The 17,600-nt window shown below is 35.7% G+C and overlaps 1 protein-coding gene and 1 pseudogene across 4 annotated transcripts; one reads left to right on the top strand and one right to left on the bottom strand.

Annotated features, from left to right (window-relative positions):
- The first annotated feature begins 1,582 nt into the window (after positions 1-1,582).
- On the top strand, positions 1,583-3,657 carry LOC133851677 (protein NRT1/ PTR FAMILY 4.5-like; annotated as a pseudogene).
- Positions 3,658-4,626: 969 nt separating this feature from the next.
- On the bottom strand, positions 4,627-9,462 carry LOC133851652 (protein NRT1/ PTR FAMILY 4.5-like). Of its 4 annotated transcripts, none has more exons than XM_062288199.1 (7): positions 9,332-9,436; positions 9,155-9,220; positions 7,706-7,859; positions 7,285-7,502; positions 6,246-6,668; positions 5,962-6,083; positions 4,627-5,819 (listed from the first exon to the last, which is right to left on the bottom strand). In XM_062288199.1, exons 3-7 carry the CDS (start codon positions 7,752-7,754, stop codon positions 4,886-4,888), a joined length of 1,746 nt encoding a protein of 581 aa, XP_062144183.1. In that variant the 5' UTR covers positions 7,755-7,859; positions 9,155-9,220; positions 9,332-9,436; the 3' UTR covers positions 4,627-4,885. The 4 variants fall into 4 exon arrangements, with proteins under 4 accessions (XP_062144183.1, XP_062144165.1, XP_062144158.1 ...); XM_062288181.1 differs by having other exon boundaries at positions 7,706-7,813; XM_062288174.1 differs by lacking the exon at positions 9,155-9,220 and having other exon boundaries at positions 7,706-7,813; positions 9,332-9,462.
- Positions 9,463-17,600: the final 8,138 nt, after the last annotated feature.

Here is a 17,600-nt window from a genome sequence, read left to right as displayed (position 1 = left end):
GGCTTGAGTTTTGGGTCATTTTGCATTGCAACTATAGAAGTTTGTTCTTACCATAGAGTTTTTTTTTTTTAGATTGGGTTAACGCTCGACAAAATTACTGAGAGTATCTTGTTTGGAAGTGCATTTGAAAAATTGGCGGTTTGAAAATGTAAGAGCATTTTTAAAAGAGTACAATTGGAAAAACCGTTAAACCAAACGGACACTTATACTTGTATGTAATTACAAATAAAATGTATTATGAGGATTGTCAAGAACATGGGGGAAAAATGGACCGTGATTGCATAATCTGAGCCATTGATGATGAGGTTTCCTCTACCATCATGTACTCAATGAGTGGTGTTTCCCCTTTTTTTTTTTTGTTTTTAATGAGCCGGCAGCATCAAACAATTTGATGGTAGCAATCCATTCTTTTAGATATGGCTCGTTTGAGGAAGAGAAAGCAACTTAGAATGAATCGACCATGCATTATGATATGTTTATGCAAAATTTGGGTTGTAAAGAGAGAGAAAGTGTAACGATCATTGTATATTGTGTTATGGAATTGGATTCCTTTTGATAAAGAAACTAAAATAAGTGTCCAGTTTGGCCATCTTCCTTCTACGTTTTGTACTTAATGATGGAATTGGGAGTGAAAAGATACTTGGTGGAACTACAATGGCCAAGGGAAGGGACGAAATTGAAATGCATCTGCTTTGATCAGCCGGTAGAGGCGACCCATCTAGTATGATTGTGTTCATGCCGATTAGAGTTGCAATGAACTTTACAAACGGATTAAACTTGATAAAATTGAAATGCATCCACTTTGATCAGTCAGTAGAGGCGACCCATCATCTAGTATGATTGTGTTCATGCATATTAGCATTGCGATGAACTTTACAAAAGCATTAAACTAGATAAAATTTATGAGATAAACAGTTCCAATTGTCAATCTAGTGGACAGTACTGATTGAGAAAGACAAAAACAACATCTTGATAATAATAATATTATGCAGTAGGCTTGTTTTTTGCTCTAAATTATGCAGGGTTACAGGAGCATCTCTAGCCGAAGGCTTTCTCATGGATGGCCAGAATTAATATTCTTACACTCCAAAGAATGTCAAACGCATCTCACTTTGATTAGCATTGGGGATTTCTCTCCAAATAATTGAAGTCTTGTTTTGTCATCTAATCGCTCGTACTTCACATCACATGCATGCTTGAATGCCAATATCAGCTTTCGTATCAGATCATTGGGGTAACCCAGTTTGGCTTGTGAAATCGATTCATTAGTGTTGGATTATGTGGGCAATCTTGAATCAACCACTCTTGGAACTTCTCACAAAATTGATTAGATTCACAAGAAACTAAATCGGTCCATGATTTACTTCTTCCAACATTTACCACCAATGATGTTGATATGGATATAATTAGTTTGAAAAACTGTAAATGTCGATTAAATATTAATGTTAATTATTTGATTGATCCAAGAATACTGTTTTCTTTTTTACGTTTTGGATGAAAGAGAATTACTGTTCAGTTTAAGCAAAGGTTTGCCATAGAAATCAATGATATATGCTTTGGGGTGTTCTACTTTCAGGGATATATGTTGCTCATAATTCAATCCCGTTACCATAAACTGCAACCTGAACCTTGTGGGGAGTCAACCTGCGTGCATGGTACAAAAGCTTTGCTGTTTTATGCTTCGATGTGCTTGGTGGCACTTGGAGGAGGTGGAATCAGAGGCTCTGTTCCAGCTTTAGGCGCCGATCAGTTTGACGACAAGGATCCTGAAGAACGCAAGCATATAGCCACCTTCTTCAATTGGTTTCTGCTTAGCATTACCATTGGGGCTTCCATTGGTGTAACATTTGTGGTGTATGTCAGCTCACATGTTGGGTGGAACAAAGGCTTCATCATCTCCCTGTCGTGTTCATTTGTTGGTCTTGTCTGTCTTGCATTAGGAAAGCCATTTTACCGTGTTCGGGTGCCAGGAGAAAGTCCGTTATTAAGAGTCTTACAGGTACCTCTGATCTGATATCATGTAAAAATATTCTTACTCGCTCTAGCTAGCCAACTAATGGCTATTAACTCCGTGTAGAACTCATTTGAGACGATATTCCTTGCAGGTTTTGGTGGTGACAGTGAAGAACTGGGGGTTAGATGTACCTAACTCGGATGAACTATATGAGCTACGCGATCGCAAGTCTCTTTCAAATGGAGAGCTCATCCCCCACAGCAACCAGTTCAGGCAGGATTTCTTAGCCAGCTAGCCATTGTTAAGAACAATTGCTATAAAATTTTATAGACGACGTTTATGACATCTAACAAGAGGCTAAAGAATATGAACTGATCCGACTTATATGTTTGACTAGATTGCTAGACAAGGCAGCTGTTCTGCCAAAAGGCATGGAGGCAAGCAAATGGAGGGTGTGCAGGGTAACGCAAGTGGAAGAAGTGAAGATTCTGAAAAGGATGAGGCCCATCCTTCTAAGCACCATCCTCATGAACACATGTTTAGCCCAGTTGCAGACCTTCTCCGTCCAACAGGGGACCATCATGAACACACACATTCACAGATTTGATGTCCCATCAGCCTCAATTCCCGTGATTCCTTTAGTGTTCATGTCGCTTCTCATACCCGTCTACGAATTTGCCTTGGTGCCAGTCTTAAGTAAAATCACGGGTCACCCTAACGGCATAACCCACTTGCAGAGAGTGGGGGTTGGGCTTGTCCTCTCCGCAATCTCAATGGGTATAGCAGGCATCATAGAAGTGAAGAGGAAGCACGAACTCATCCACCACAATCATCGCATCAGCCTCTTTTGGCTGTCTTTACATTATGCCATCTTCGGAATTGCGGATATGTTTACACTCGTGGGGCTGCTGGAGTTTTTCTATAAGGAGGCTCCTGCTGGCATGAGGTCCCTTTCCACTTCCTTCTCTTGGCTCTCTTTGTCCATCGGCTACTACTTGAGCACGGCGTTCGTTGAGCTCATAAACTTGGTCACCGGTAAGCTGTAAGAACAAGACGGGGTGGCTGGAAGGGCGTGACATGAATAAAAACCATGTGGAGCGCTTCTACTGGTTCTTGGTAATTCTCAGCACTCTCAACTTTGCCAATTATGTGTTTTGGGCTAGATGGTACAAGTATAAAACGGATATTCCCATTGATGAAGAAATGCTACTCAAAGCAAGCCAAGCAGGCGGCGTAGATCAATCATTATCTGCTACTACTGTGAGCTTTATATCCAAAAACCAAGTCGTCTCCATGAACCAAGAGCAAGAAGATCAGAGAAAGAACGAGGTTAAGTAATATTACATGACAACTTACCCTGATCACCATTTCTGAAAGTTGAGCAAGTAGTGTCCTAATTATATCCTACATATTTATACAAACCTTCCACCTCCTCTGCAATCCAACAAAAAGAGAGGTAAACTTTGTAGTTGGCTTTTATTATATTATGTATACTCTATTTAAAGTGTTCATGAATGGTGGGAAAGATTTAGAGCTAGATATTTTCTTGGAATTTTTTTTTATCAGTTGGGAGTTTGGCATTGATCAGTATATTTCTCTTGTACTGATCGACTAGCAGCAAAAGCTATATATCCTGAGGGCGGCCATTTTCTTTGTTGATATCATAGCGTGTATTTTAGTGCTCGATTAATAATGAATACTACTTCAGGAGCCTTGATGATGCTTGGCTATAATTTACCTTTATGCATTTTGTTTGTTGCTGCGATTTGAGATCGACATTGAGCAATTAGTGCCAGAAGCAAGGGCGATGGATTGGTAATGAGGTGAAGAAAAGATTTACTAATTAAGATTGGTTGCATGTTGTATCTTAGGGAGTGCATATATCTATCCATCATAACAATGGTTGTTGGCAGCTGGAGCATTGATTCAGCTCCCTCTCTACTTGAATCATTATTTTACTGCATTGGTCATGTTGCTCCACCATTGCTGATAACAAATTTGAAGGAGGGAATGTGGGTATTATATACGGTTGGAATCCACAGTAATTACCTGTTCAATTTGGACAACTAATGTTAGAGAGTCATATGATACTCACGGTTGTCGTGTAGTTCAAAATTTATTTGGACAAGTAAATCTTATATAAACTCTCTCATAATAATTACCCAAATTGTTAGCAATTCGGACAAGTAATTGCTATAGATCCTATCCTATTATATGTAAATATTTATGTCATCCAATGGTAGCCTACATTTTTCGGCTCTACAACTTTTTCTAGTAACTAAAATGACATCACTTCAAACTGTATGCTTAGGGATGGGAAAGATTTAAGTAGGGTTAAGCACTACCTCTTGGGTTGGTATTCAACCCCTGAGCAATGGTAGAGGTACTACCAAATTTACTATAAGGGCTTACAAACTGATGAGGTAATGTCATGTGGCACTGTGTGTTAGCCACCACCAACGCTAGGCCATTATGGACAAATCCCATTGGTAGTATCGGCCTGGTCTGTTTTGGCTGACTTGATGCCCAGCCTTAGATTTAGCTCTACTTTGGCATGTCCAACCAGACAATATTCCAGTCTAGAACCCCTGCGATTTATTATCACAGATTCACAAAGCCTTCTGTATTAATGCCTTGAAAATCTTGCCCACCATTCATGAACGCTTCAAATATAATGAGAAAGTCCTTCATTTATTAATCTATAGATCGAGCATATATGGATATATATTTTCAAAAAAGCGAACTACAAATTAATTAAAAGTTTACTTCCCATTTTGTTGGATTGCAGGGGAGGAGGAAGGATTGTATAAATATATGTAAGATATATATAATTAATTATGACATGCATGACTACTTAATTTGCTCAACCTTCAGAAATATTGGTGATCAAGTTAAGTTTTCATGCATGGACATAAGATTACTTAACCTCATTCAATTCTTTCTCTGATCATCTTCTTGCTCTTGGTTTTTGGATGTAAAGCTCATAGTAGTAGTAGTAGCAGATAATGATTGATCTGCGCCGCCTGCTAATTGGCTTTGATTTGAGTAGAGCGTTCCTTCATCAATCGGAGCATCCGTTTTATACTTGTACCATTTAGCCCAAAACATGTAATTAACAAAGTTGAGAATGCTGACAACTGCCAAGAGCCAGTAGAAGCGCTCCAAATGGTTCTTATTCATGTCACGCCCTTCCAGCCACCCCATCTTGCTCTTACTCAGCTTACCGGTGACCAAGTTTATGAGCTCAACGAACGCCGTACTCAAGTAGTAGCCGATGGACAAAGAGAGCCAGGAGAAAGAAGTGGAAAGGGATCTCATGCCAACAGGCGCCTCCTTATAGAAAAACTCCAGCAGCCCCACGAGTGTAAACATATCTGCAATTCCGAAGATGGCATACTGGAAAGACAGCCAAAAGACGCTGATTCGGTGATTGTGGTGGATGAATTCGTGCTTCCTCTTCACTTCTATGATGCCTGCTATACCCATTGAGATTGCGGAGAGGACAAGCCCAACCCCCGCTCTCTGCAAGTGGGTTATGCCGTTGGGGTGGCCGGTGATTTTACGCAAGATTGGCACCAAGGCAAATTCGTACACGGGAATGAGAATGGACATGACCAATAAAGGAATCACGGGAATTGAGGATGATGGGACATCAAATCTGTGAATGTGTGTGTTCATGATGGTCCCCTGTTGGATGGAAAAGGTCTGCAACTGGGCTAAACATGTGTTCATGAGGATGGTGCTTAGAAGGATGGGCATCATCCTTGTCAGAATCTTCACTTCTTCCACTTGCGTTACCCTGCACACCCTCCAATATTTGCTTGCCTCCATGCCTTTTGGCAGAACAGCTGCCTTGTCTAGCAATCTAGTCAAACATATAAGTTGGATGATCAGTTCGTATTATATTCTTTAGCCTTTTAATTTGTTAGATTTCATAAATGCCGTCTATAAACTTTTTATAGCAATTGTTCTTAATTAACAATGGCTAGCTAGCTAAGAAATCCTGCCTGAACTGGTTGCTGTGGGGGATGAGCTCTCCATTTGAAAGAGACTTGCGATCGCGTAGCTCATATAGTTCATCCGAGTTGGGTACATCTACCCTCCAGTTCTTCACTGTCACCACCAAAACCTGCAAGGAATCTAGTCTCAAATGAGTTCTACAAGGAGTTAATAGCTCATTAATTAGCTAGAGCGAGTAAAAATTTAAATTAAAGGAATAAATTCATCCATTTTTATCAGTATAAATTTTTGAAATTAGCAGTGATTTAACATGATATTAAAACAGAGATACCTGTAAGACTCTCAACAACGGACTTTCTCCCGGCACCCGAACACGATAAAATGGCTTTCCTAATGCAAGACAGACAAGACCAACAAATGCGCATAACATAGAGATGCTAAAACCTTTGTCCCACCCAACATGTAAGCTGACATACACCACAAATGTTACACCAATGGAAGCCCCAATGGTAATGCTAAGCAGAAACCAATTGAAGAAGGTGGCTATATGCTTGCGTTCTTCAGGGTCCTTGTCGTCAAACTGATCGGCGCCTAAAGCTGGAACAGAGCCTCTGATTCCACCTCCTCCAAGTGCCACTAAGCACATCGAAGCATAAAACAACAAAGCTTTTGTACCATGCACGCAGGTTGACTCCCCACAAGGTTTAGGTTGCAGTTTATGGTAATGGGATTGAATTATGAGCAATATATATCCCTGAAAGTAGTACACCCCAAAGCATATATCATTGATTTCTATGGCAATCCTTTGCTTAAACTGAACAGTCATTCTCTTTCATCCAAAGCATAAAGAAAAAAGAAATTAAAACAGTTATATTCTTGGATCAATCAAATAATTAATTAACATTAATATTTAATCGACATTTACAGTTTTTCAAACTAATTATATCCATATCAACATCATTGGTTGTAAATGTTGGAAGATGCAAATTAATCATGGACCAATTTAGTTTCTTGCGAATCTAATCAATTTTGTGAGCAGTTCCAAGAGTGTGATTGATTCAAGATTGCCCACATAATCCTAAACTAATGAATCGATTTCACAAGCCAACCATGTGATATTCTTTATATTTTCCTTCTGGAAAATGATTTCCATGCACTGGTTAATTAAATCTTTGTAAGCCTTAATAGTTGACTCCTCCAGCACTAAGGGTCCACTTAGAAGGCCATGCGTCTTAAAATATTAATTAAATAATAAAATTTAAACTCATCTTATCAGCTGAAGTCTTTTAAGATAAATGATAATTTAACTTGGTATTAGAACATATATATATATATATATACTTGTTTGTACTTAAAAAAGTAAACTTTACCAGTTGTTGAATCCCACCAAAGAGTACACAAGTGTTGAGACGAGTCATATAGCTATCAGAGATGAACCCTCCAACGAGTGTCAACAAGTGGCACGTACCCAAATAGTTTGTAGTTGTGTTTGCAGAGCCAGAGATGTCAAAGTTCATGATTAACATGAAATATAGAACCAAGCTTGCCATGTTAGCCACAAAGCCTATGTTATCCAGCCCCATCATCGCTGCAAGATATCAAATAATGACATTAATGAGTCCAACATTCTGATTATGGCCTGTGTACGTTGTGTGTCCTGTGCGCACATGATGCAAGTCATTGAAAGTGTACGTTGTGACAACTTAATTTGTATAGTATGCAGATTGGCCCGTGACACAAATAAAAGCAATTTTCATTCGAAATGGTCATGTTGTGCATTGAATTACTTACCAAAGATGAAATAGGTGGCTCTAAATCCTCCTTCTCTCGGATTCTTCATGTTCCTGGGTTGGTATCCAAAATCTTTCACACCTATTTCATCGTTCAACCCCTACAAGTCTGAATAAACACCGATTTGAGAGACTGACATGGTGCAAAGTAATTGCTGATGCCCGTTATAGAGAGAGGGAGACAAAGTCACAAAGAGGTATGCATGAACATTCATATTTATAATTATAAACCTCCACAAAGGAAGAGAAAATCAAAAACACCATGTGGTATTTTAGCAGCACTACAAAAAACTCTGCGTTTAATGGCGTGTCTACAATAAATTACTTTTTGATACTTTACTAATTAGTGGCGTGTTAAATCATAACACCTCACTAAAATTATTAGTGGCGTGTTGGTTTCAGCACGCCAGTAAAATACTGGCGTCACTACAAAAAATTCAGATTTTAGTAACCTTGCTTTAGTAACGTGCAAAACCCTTTTTCACGTTACTAAAGTGTAGTAACCTTACTTTAGTAACGTGATTTTCACGTTACTAATCCCATAGTTACTAAAATAATTTTAGTAACGTGAAAATTGTCATCACGTTACAATTTAGTAATGTGGAAAAATTTGCACGTTACTAAAATTTTAGAAACGTGCAAAAGTGTTGCACATCACTAAATAGTAATGTGCTACATTTGCGCGTTACTAAAATTTAGTAACGCGCAAATGTAGCACGTTACTAATTTTAGTAATGTGCAACACTTTTGAACGTTACTAACTTTTAATAAAAAAAAATTAAAAAAAATAAAAAAATCACACGTTACTGAAGTATATTAAAAAAAAAAAATTAAAAAATATATTATTTTTAGTAACCTGTGTTTGCATGTTACTAAAATTATGTAAAAAAATTTTAAAAAAAATATTTACCCCCAACACACCCCCTCTCCTCATCTCTCCCACTAGCTCACATCTGGCCATTTTCTCAGATCCAGCCATTTTTTCAGTGCCCCTCACCAAGCAAACCACTTGCAAGTCCACCGGAGGCAAGGTTCTGAGGAAGCATTTGGCCATAAAGACTGCCCGGAAGTCCACTCTGGCCACTGGCAGAGTGAAGAAGCCCCACAGCTCCATCCTTGACCCACCGGGGAAGGACTGGACGGAGAGGGTGGCAGCCATGTACTGGGTCTGACCGGAGTCGATCTTTCCGGCGGGATGAACATGAAGCCGACTTGGGAGCCAGAGTCGCACAAAACAAAATATATTTCAAAAAAAAAAAAAACGAAGAAGATGAAGTATAAGAATTTAAAAATGACCCGCCGGGATCTCACAACTGATAAAACTTCTGGACATTTGCAAATTCAACCCCAAAGAAATGAATTAACAAAATTTGCAAAAAAAAAAAAAAAACATAAAAGAAATGGAAACCCACAAAGACAAAGAAGAAGAAAGGGGAGAAGAGTAAGGTACATTTTCCTTCTTGTTTCTCTTTAAAATTGAAGTAGATTTCAATAATTGCAATAAATAAACCAAAATCTGAAACAAATACAAGAGAGACAGAGCTGAGATATGTCACAAAATTTGCAAAAAGAAAAGAAATAGAAACCATAAAGACGAAGAAGAAGAAAATGGAGAAGAGTAAGGTACCTTTTTCTTCTTGTTTTCCTTTAAAATTGTAGCAGATTTTAATAAATCAAATATCTGAAACAAAGACCAGAGAGAGAGAGAGAGAGACGAGAGTTCTGAGAAATGAGAAATGAATCAAATGAAGTTGAGAGAGAGAGTAAAGAGAGTACAAGCTACTTAGAAAGAAACAAAAAAAAAATTAACGTGGGGGTGAGGCGCGCGCGGGACCCCTCCCCCCAAAAGGCTCAATCATGAGCTTTTTGGTTTTTTAATTCATTTTTTTGAATATATATATTGGTTTTTTTTTCTCTTAATTTTCATATATATTTTTTTGTTTTTTGTTTTTAAAGAAAAATTATTTTTCGTTTTTTTAATTTAATAAAAAACAGGTTTTTCTTTTTTATTTTTCGTTTGTTTTCTTTTTTCTAAAAAAAATTGTTCTCATAATTATTATGTATTTTTTTCGTTTGTTTTTTTAAAATAAATTCTTTTTCGTTTTCTATTTTTTTTTTTATTTTTCTTTAATTTTTTTAATTCGTTTTTTTTAAATAACTTTTTTTTTTGAAAAATTGGTTTTTTTATTTTATTTTAAGTTAATTTTGAGTTTTAAAAAAAAATCGTTCTTTTTCTTTCTTTCTTTTTTTTTTTTTTTTTTTTTTTTTAATTTTAATTTTGCTAATTTGTTTTTTAAAAAGTTATTTTTATTTTTATTTTTTTTTTTCAAATTTATAGACATTTTTGTCTTATTAAAAAAAAAAATCCATTTTTACCTTATATAGTATGTTAAACTAACATATTAGATCATCCGATCAAGGTAGATCAGCCGATCAAGATAGATTAATAGGATCGATAGATCATTCGATCGATTATGGTAGATCATCTAATCAATCATGATAGATCAATAGGATCGATAGATCATCCGATCGATCATATTGAATGGTTTTGTCCCCCCCTCCCAAAAGAAAAACTTTATTTGATTATCTTTAAATTTATCTAAACTCTAGATATATGGACAACAAATGACCAAATTATTATTTTTGTACCAGATTATATGTACAAGAATTGGAAAAGAAAAAAAAAATGTCATATTTACAATGGGTGTTAATGTAATGGGCAATAAATACTGTGACGGTGATCAAATATAATTATATAAGCTCTTATATATATATATATATATCCTACAACTCAACAGGGGCATCTTTTTTTTATTTTATTATTATTATTATTATTATTATTATTATTTTATTATTTTGCCAATTTCATAATAATCATCCCACCAAACTATATCATTTTACTCTACATATATTAGAACTTGGTTGCATGGGGTGTCATGCAGTTAAATCATGAATAGGTATGATCGATTTTAATTAGTTGTCTAATTAAGAAACCAATCAAATTTAATTGTAGTTTATACTCTACATATATTAGAACTTAGTTGCATGGGGTGTCATGCAGTTAAATCATGAATAGGTATGATCGATTTTAATTAGTTGTCTAATTAAGAAACCAATCAAATTTAATTGTAGTTATCTATTATATAATTGTGGCGTGTTAGACCGACCCGCTACTATATATAATAGTGGCGTGCCTGTTTGACACGCCACAAAATTTCGTCCCTCCCTCTATTGACCAAAGTGAATACATACATTCCAATTCCGTCCCTTCCTCGATCATTGTAGTTCCATGAGTGACATTCTTCTCCTCTCTTTTTTGTTGTATTTGGCAATTTGCCCAGAAAATAAACAAAGAAAGTCAAAATTTCGTTACCTTTGCAACCCAATTTATTCAGGTAAAACCACTCATGCATTCAGTAGATAATGGTAGAGGAAACCTCATCATCATGATCAATGACTCAGATTATGCAATCACGGCCCATTTTTTCCCCGTCTTCGATCTGGTCAGTTCTCATAAAAGAGAGACAATAATACATTTTATTCGTAATTACATACCGAGTGTACGTTTGATTTAGTGCAAGAGTAATTAATAAAAACGTGTTTTTTATAAATAACCTTTAGTGTTTGTTTCTACTTTAATGTTTCGTTTGTTTCGGCGTAAAATGTTTTTGATATTTTTCAGTATTTGGTGGGATGAAAATAATAGTCAACCTAAAAATGATTTTTGTTTGACAAAAAATGCTTAATAAATTTCGAAAAATGATTTACGAATTTTAAAAGCATAAATCATTTTAAAAGCGTAAATAATTTTCACTAGACGACAGACGCATTTGACCCATTTTGAACAACGCAATCGACCTTCACGTTCAAGAAGTCGAGCATCGCGGGAATCTGGCAACCATCTCCGAATTTCGGCCAAATTGGGCAGAATTTGGCCCTTACGGCCTGAATTCGACTGTTCTTTGCTAGATTCCGGCCATTTTTTTTTTTCTTGAAATCTTGTCATTTGTGTCGGATTTTGACAACCTTCATAGGAATCCCGATCCGGCCGTATTAGGCCAGATTTTGGCCAGTTTGGCCGAGATTCGGGTTTGTCGGATTCTGGCGAAGGTTGCTAGAATCTGGTCATTGCCACTGGATTCCGGCAACAGTAGCCAGAATTCGGTGAAAGTGGCCGGAATCTCGTCACCGGTGGTTTTTCGCCATTGGTGATTTTCTTGTAAGAGCCAAAAAAATATTTTTAGGAAAAATGATTTTATTGAAAATATTTTACGACAGAAACCATTTTACGTCAAAAAAAAAAGGAGCATAAAATTTTGTGTTTTTAAAAAATGAAAGTATACATATTTCCTTCAAACTACCACTTAATTGTCAATATCTCCCCAAACTACTAATTGTATCAATTTCCCCCTTCAAACTATCAAAACATGTTAGTGTCCCCTCTAAGACTAACAAAAAGACAAAAATGACCATACATTTTTTTCAATAAGACAAAAATGTCCTTATAAATTAGAAAAAAAAAATAAAAACTAAAAAAAACAACTTTTTAAAAAACAAATTAAGGAAAAAACAAAAATTATAAAAAAAGAAAAAAAAGAAAAAGAAAATAACAATTTTTTTTTTAAGAAAATGAAAAAAAAAAAAAAAAAAAAACAAACGAAAAGAAGTAAGAAAAACCCGTTTTTATTTTTAATTTTTTTGTATGACTTTTTGTTATTTTATATATATTTTAATTTTAATAATTTTATGAAGGGTATTTTTGTCATTAGGGGGCACTGATTTTTTTTTTTTTTTTTTTTTTTTTTTTTTTTTTTTTTTTCGGTAGTTTAGGGAAAGAGATTGACACCATTGGTAGTTTGGATGAGACATTGACAATAAAGTGGTAGTTTCAAAGGTTATGTGTATTTTTTTTATTTTTTAAAATACACTTGCTAGTAGTTGCTTACGTGCAATTTAAAAACATATGATTTTTTTTTAATACATATTTTACTTATAAATAAAATACTTGTTACAATTTTATTTAAAAAGAAAAATAATAGAAATCATTACCTTGTGTACAAACTACAAACGCAATCTAATATCTTATTCCTTTGTAGCTTCAAGCTTGGTGTTCTTTTCACTTTGATCATTGTTAACGTAGATGATTTCTAAAAAGTAGATGAAATTCACCATGATTTCTCCCGTTAAGAAAAAAAATAAAGAAAGTAACAATGATTTCATGGTTTATGAGAAATGGAAAATATCAAAAAAACAAATGCATGAAAGTAGCAATGATTACATGGTTTATAAATATTTTTCAAATCTAAAACTTAGGAAACAATATCTATAATTAATTTCATAGGATTTAAAAAATGGTAAATGTATGATAAATTTTTGGGTAAACACGTAATTTGAATTCACTCTCTCATTTTTTAATTTTGGTAATTAGATGCCTGAGTTTTCGATTATTCGCAATAAATTCTTCCGTAAGTTTGTCGTCTAAGTTTATTGTACACCGTTAGCAGTGGCGAACCAAGATTTTAGTTTGGGGGACACATTTTTTTTTTAGGAGCATAAATACAAATATTAAAAAAAATATAACTAACGCAATAAATAAATAATTCAACAAAATTTAAGTATCGCTTAAAATATATAATGTAACCTACATGAAAAGAATTATTTTTTCTTTTTTCTCTCCTCTAGAGCCCCTCCCCTATGAGCATGGTTTTCACCGGGAGGGGGTGGCCTCACGCCTCCCACTCTTGGTGGTGATTTCCCTCTGGCTTCTCATGAGTCAGGATGTTTTTTGTTCCCCCTGGATTGGTCCAGTGGGGTTAGTTTTTTTCCTAACTTATAGGGTTGTGGAGCTTTTGTTCCCCCCGGCTAGATCCGGTGGTGGCTGACCTTCCCCTAGCTTTTTTGGGCTATGGTGGCTTGTTATTTGCTTTTCTTTGTTATTTCTTTCATTTTGGCAGGATTGTTCATTTCAAGATGTCTTCTATGGGCGATTGGCCGAAACAATGTGTTGTCGACGGGGTGATTTTTGACCCATTTTTTTCACATTTTTCTTTGATTTTGGGAGCCAGATCTACACTTCTCCGCCGACTTCTGATTGACACGCGCCCCCCAGTTGTATTCCCAGCCGTCTTCTGCCCATGCCGCCTCAAGCTCCGGTCGTGTAGGTCGTTGGTGATTGGTGCGTGGTGCCCATGCGCCTGAGAGCTCTCTGCTCTTTGGTGGGCGTGAAGGCCACGCTCCGCCTTTTTCAGATCAGGCACAGTGGCAACTGGTTATACGGCGTCGAATCTTCGTCTAGGTGGTACCAGTGACGACGCGCGCCACCGTCCGGCATCTTGGCCTCCTTCCCCCACTACCGGTAGCTTGTTTCGGTGTTCTTTACCTGTTTTGTCTGTGTTCTTCTCATGTTTCTCCAGTCACAGTCTTCTTGTGTTTGGTTCAAATTTTATGGGAATATTTGTTGGCTAATTGCTAGATCAGCCATCTTTTTTTAGAGAGTGAGCGTTATTGCAAGAGAGGCTCAAATGTCATTCTTGTTAAATTTGTATTTCTGCTTAGGCAACTGTTTTACTAAGTCAGATCCTTCTGGCTTAGAGAATGGGGAGGTCTTGTCCCTTATTTTCAAGTTTTAAGCCTCAGGCTGTTTGCAATATTAATGATAGCACATGCTATTTGTTCAAAAAAAAAAAACACAAAGTAATAATTTAGAATTAGCTTCATTAAAGTGACAGTCATATTTTCAATGATTATGTGAATGATTGTTATATAACAGTTTTAATTGATATATGATCAAGAGGGTTAGATAGGTCATACCTAGGAGAGACGGATTGTAATTTAGGTAGACAGTTCGTACCAACTCAAGATGGGTTATACTATTCCATTGATTGTGTGTATCCTATTAAAGATGTAGCTAATCCATACCTAAGGAAGATGGGTCGTACCGCATCTTAGTGGTTAGGTGGATGATCCGTGTCAACTGAAGATGGATTATATTTATTCTTTAGAGGTAATTTCTTGATTACTCGAGTGAGACGAGCCCTATATCATGCATAGTTTGAATTTTTCTTGTTAATTTATGATTGACCATTGTTATGCGGTAAGTAGTGAAATCAACCCCCTATTCTTTCTGTCATCACTACTCTACTTACATTTATGTCTTTTACTTTTATGAATTTATTAAAATCAAATCAAACATCTTTTAAATTAAGTTATATTTAATCTCGAAAAGTTTGATAACAATACTTACGTAGTCCTTGAGGTTCGATACCTTCAATATAGCCATATCCTATAAAGATTCGTACTATTGCGAGTGATAATTTTATTATTGATATTTTTGTACACAAAACGACCACATCAACTACCTTATCAATTTCTTCATTATGTTTCGCAAGAAACCGCAACAATTTAAGAAAATTTCCCTGATTACTTGAGTCTTTAGATTATCATGGCCACAAAATGCTAATCCTTGTTTCTGTAAAAAGCGAATACAATCAACAGATGCATTCAAACGAGTTCTATATTCTCTTTTTTGTCTATCTGATTGTTTGTCAAAAATTGTTATGATGCTTTATTTTTGATTTAACAAAGCTTCACATTTTTCTCAAGCATGATTATGTGCACTATTGTGAGACCCATATGGCTCTATAACTTCTATTTCTTTTTCCAATTTTCAAACTCTTAAGTGACAAATGAGTCTCCTCCTACTTGATTCCTAGTGTCTGGTCTAGCTTGATTTCTAGTGTCTGGTCTAAAGAGATAACAAAAATAAGCCGTACGCAACATCTTCTAAAATACTATATTCCAGCCAATCAGCATATTCTATAAAATATGTTGGACTAAAACGACGCCATGTTTTTCCCAATTGTCTTTTTGGAAAATCATAATTAGGTTGACAAGGTCTTTTTTGTAGATATGCTCTTCGAATTTGATTTCTATCACTCGGATGGTAATCAGAATTTTTTTTTCTTAAGCAAGGATCTCTTGGCAGATTTACTAAATCTATCTCGACAAGAGCTCGTTTAGAATTTGATTGGAGTTCAAAGGAATTACTATTGTTCTTCATAATCACATGTAACTAGAATTATATATTTTATACAATTAAAATATGTAAAATTTCAAATAGATATATATTCCTAAACAATTAATTTAAAAGAACAATTTAAATATAAAAAATTAATCAATGTAAAAGTTTAATTGCATACCTCTCAAGCTCTAAAACAAAATAGTTAAGCAATTGATTTGAATTGTTGAAGACTTCAAGTAGAAAGTAATACTCTCTGAAGAAATCACAAATCCCAAATTCAAGAATTGTTGAAACTTGAACGACAACTTTTAGGAATGACAATGAAGAATCACAAATATGGCAATGAGGGTTACAAATAATTTTAAAGGTATTTTAAATGTAATATATACTACCTAAGAAAAGTCCTTAAAGCTAAGTCTTAATTTAGACCTATGTCATTGCTTTAGACGTGTTCTTCTTTCAAATCTATTAAAAGACAAGTCCCATTACTTTAGACATGTCCTTCTATCAAATCTACTAGAAGACAAGTCTCGTTAGTCTTCAACCTATTAAAAGACAAATCTCATTAAAAGACAAGTCTTTTAAGTCTTCAATCTATTAAAAGACAAGTCAGTCTTTAAGTGTCATTCTTTCAACGTTTTGTTAAACAAAATGGTGAGTTTTAAAAATATTTCATCTTTAACCTATCTTCCCCGACCTTTGGCTGGCTGGTGACTGGTTTTAGGTTAAAAGAACTAATGAAAAATGGCAGAACATAGTGTGACTCATGAAACTCGATCTTCTTGAAAAATATTTGCCCCTTGATGAGTTTTTGAAGGCGGGCAACTAGGACTTTTGAAAAAAAATAAAAAAATTCCAAGAGTAGGAAAAAAAAATTGGGAGGTGAAGGGGAGGGGCAATTGAAAAAAGAAATTTAAGAGGTCCAAAACTAAAAAAAAAATAAAAAAAATAAATAAATAATAATAAAATAAAATAAAATTAGGGGTAAAGGCCCCCCAAGCTCCTTCCTACCTCCGCCCCTATGTGGAGGGATTCTTGAGATGAGAAAAGAGAAATGGAGGAGGCATGTACGCAGGTAAATATCACATCCTATATTTTATTGAACTCATGTGGCAGTGCTCATCAATCTTTGAATATAGAGAAATGCTTGGTGTTCCACTCTCATCTCACTCTTATCCCACCCTTGTTTACGTGGACCAATAATGTGAGAGATATTAGGGAGAGTTTAGTGGGACCCTGATTTTCTTAACAACATTATTAGTCCACGTAGATAATGATGTAATAGGAGTGGGATGAGAGTGAGACACCAAGGATTTCTGATGCAGGAGGATCCGAGTCTGATGACGCTGAGCTGTCAGATTGCACAATAATGGCGCTGAAATACCTGGAGCAGGCGGATCAGCGCAAAATTGGCAAGAAATCATAATTTAGCCTAATTGGAGCAATTTCCGTGTGCGCTGCAGTAATTTGGCCATAACTTTGGCTACGAGTATCCGTTTCGCGCATATGACCGCAATTCGGAAAGCTCTCTTCGGTGCGCACGTCGTGGCCACCGAGCTTTTCTCGGTGCACCTTGTTTCGAGCCCCAAAATCCTCTGTTTTCCTTGTCAAAACCCTAATTTTAGATATATTTTTTTTTTTTTTTTCCATTTATGATAACTTTTCGTTTATTGTTTAGGAGGTGATTCTAAGCCCGATTTGGGCCAGATTTTCGACAAAATACTTATTTTATTACGTATTTCGTTTTAGTAGGGTTTTCGAGATTTTGCTATTTTTGGTAAAAATTCTCCTAAAACCTAATTTTCAGCTATTTAAGCCTGGCTTGTGGGCGTTTTTCGACAGCTTATTGTTATTGATAATTTATCAAAATTCAGAG

Source organism: Alnus glutinosa, chromosome 1 (assembly GCF_958979055.1).
Source record: "Alnus glutinosa chromosome 1, dhAlnGlut1.1, whole genome shotgun sequence".
In the NCBI taxonomy this organism is placed as follows: Eukaryota; Viridiplantae; Streptophyta; class Magnoliopsida; order Fagales; family Betulaceae; genus Alnus; species Alnus glutinosa.
Note: the sequence above shows the minus strand (reverse complement) of the source record. Positions and strands in the feature narration are given on the sequence as shown.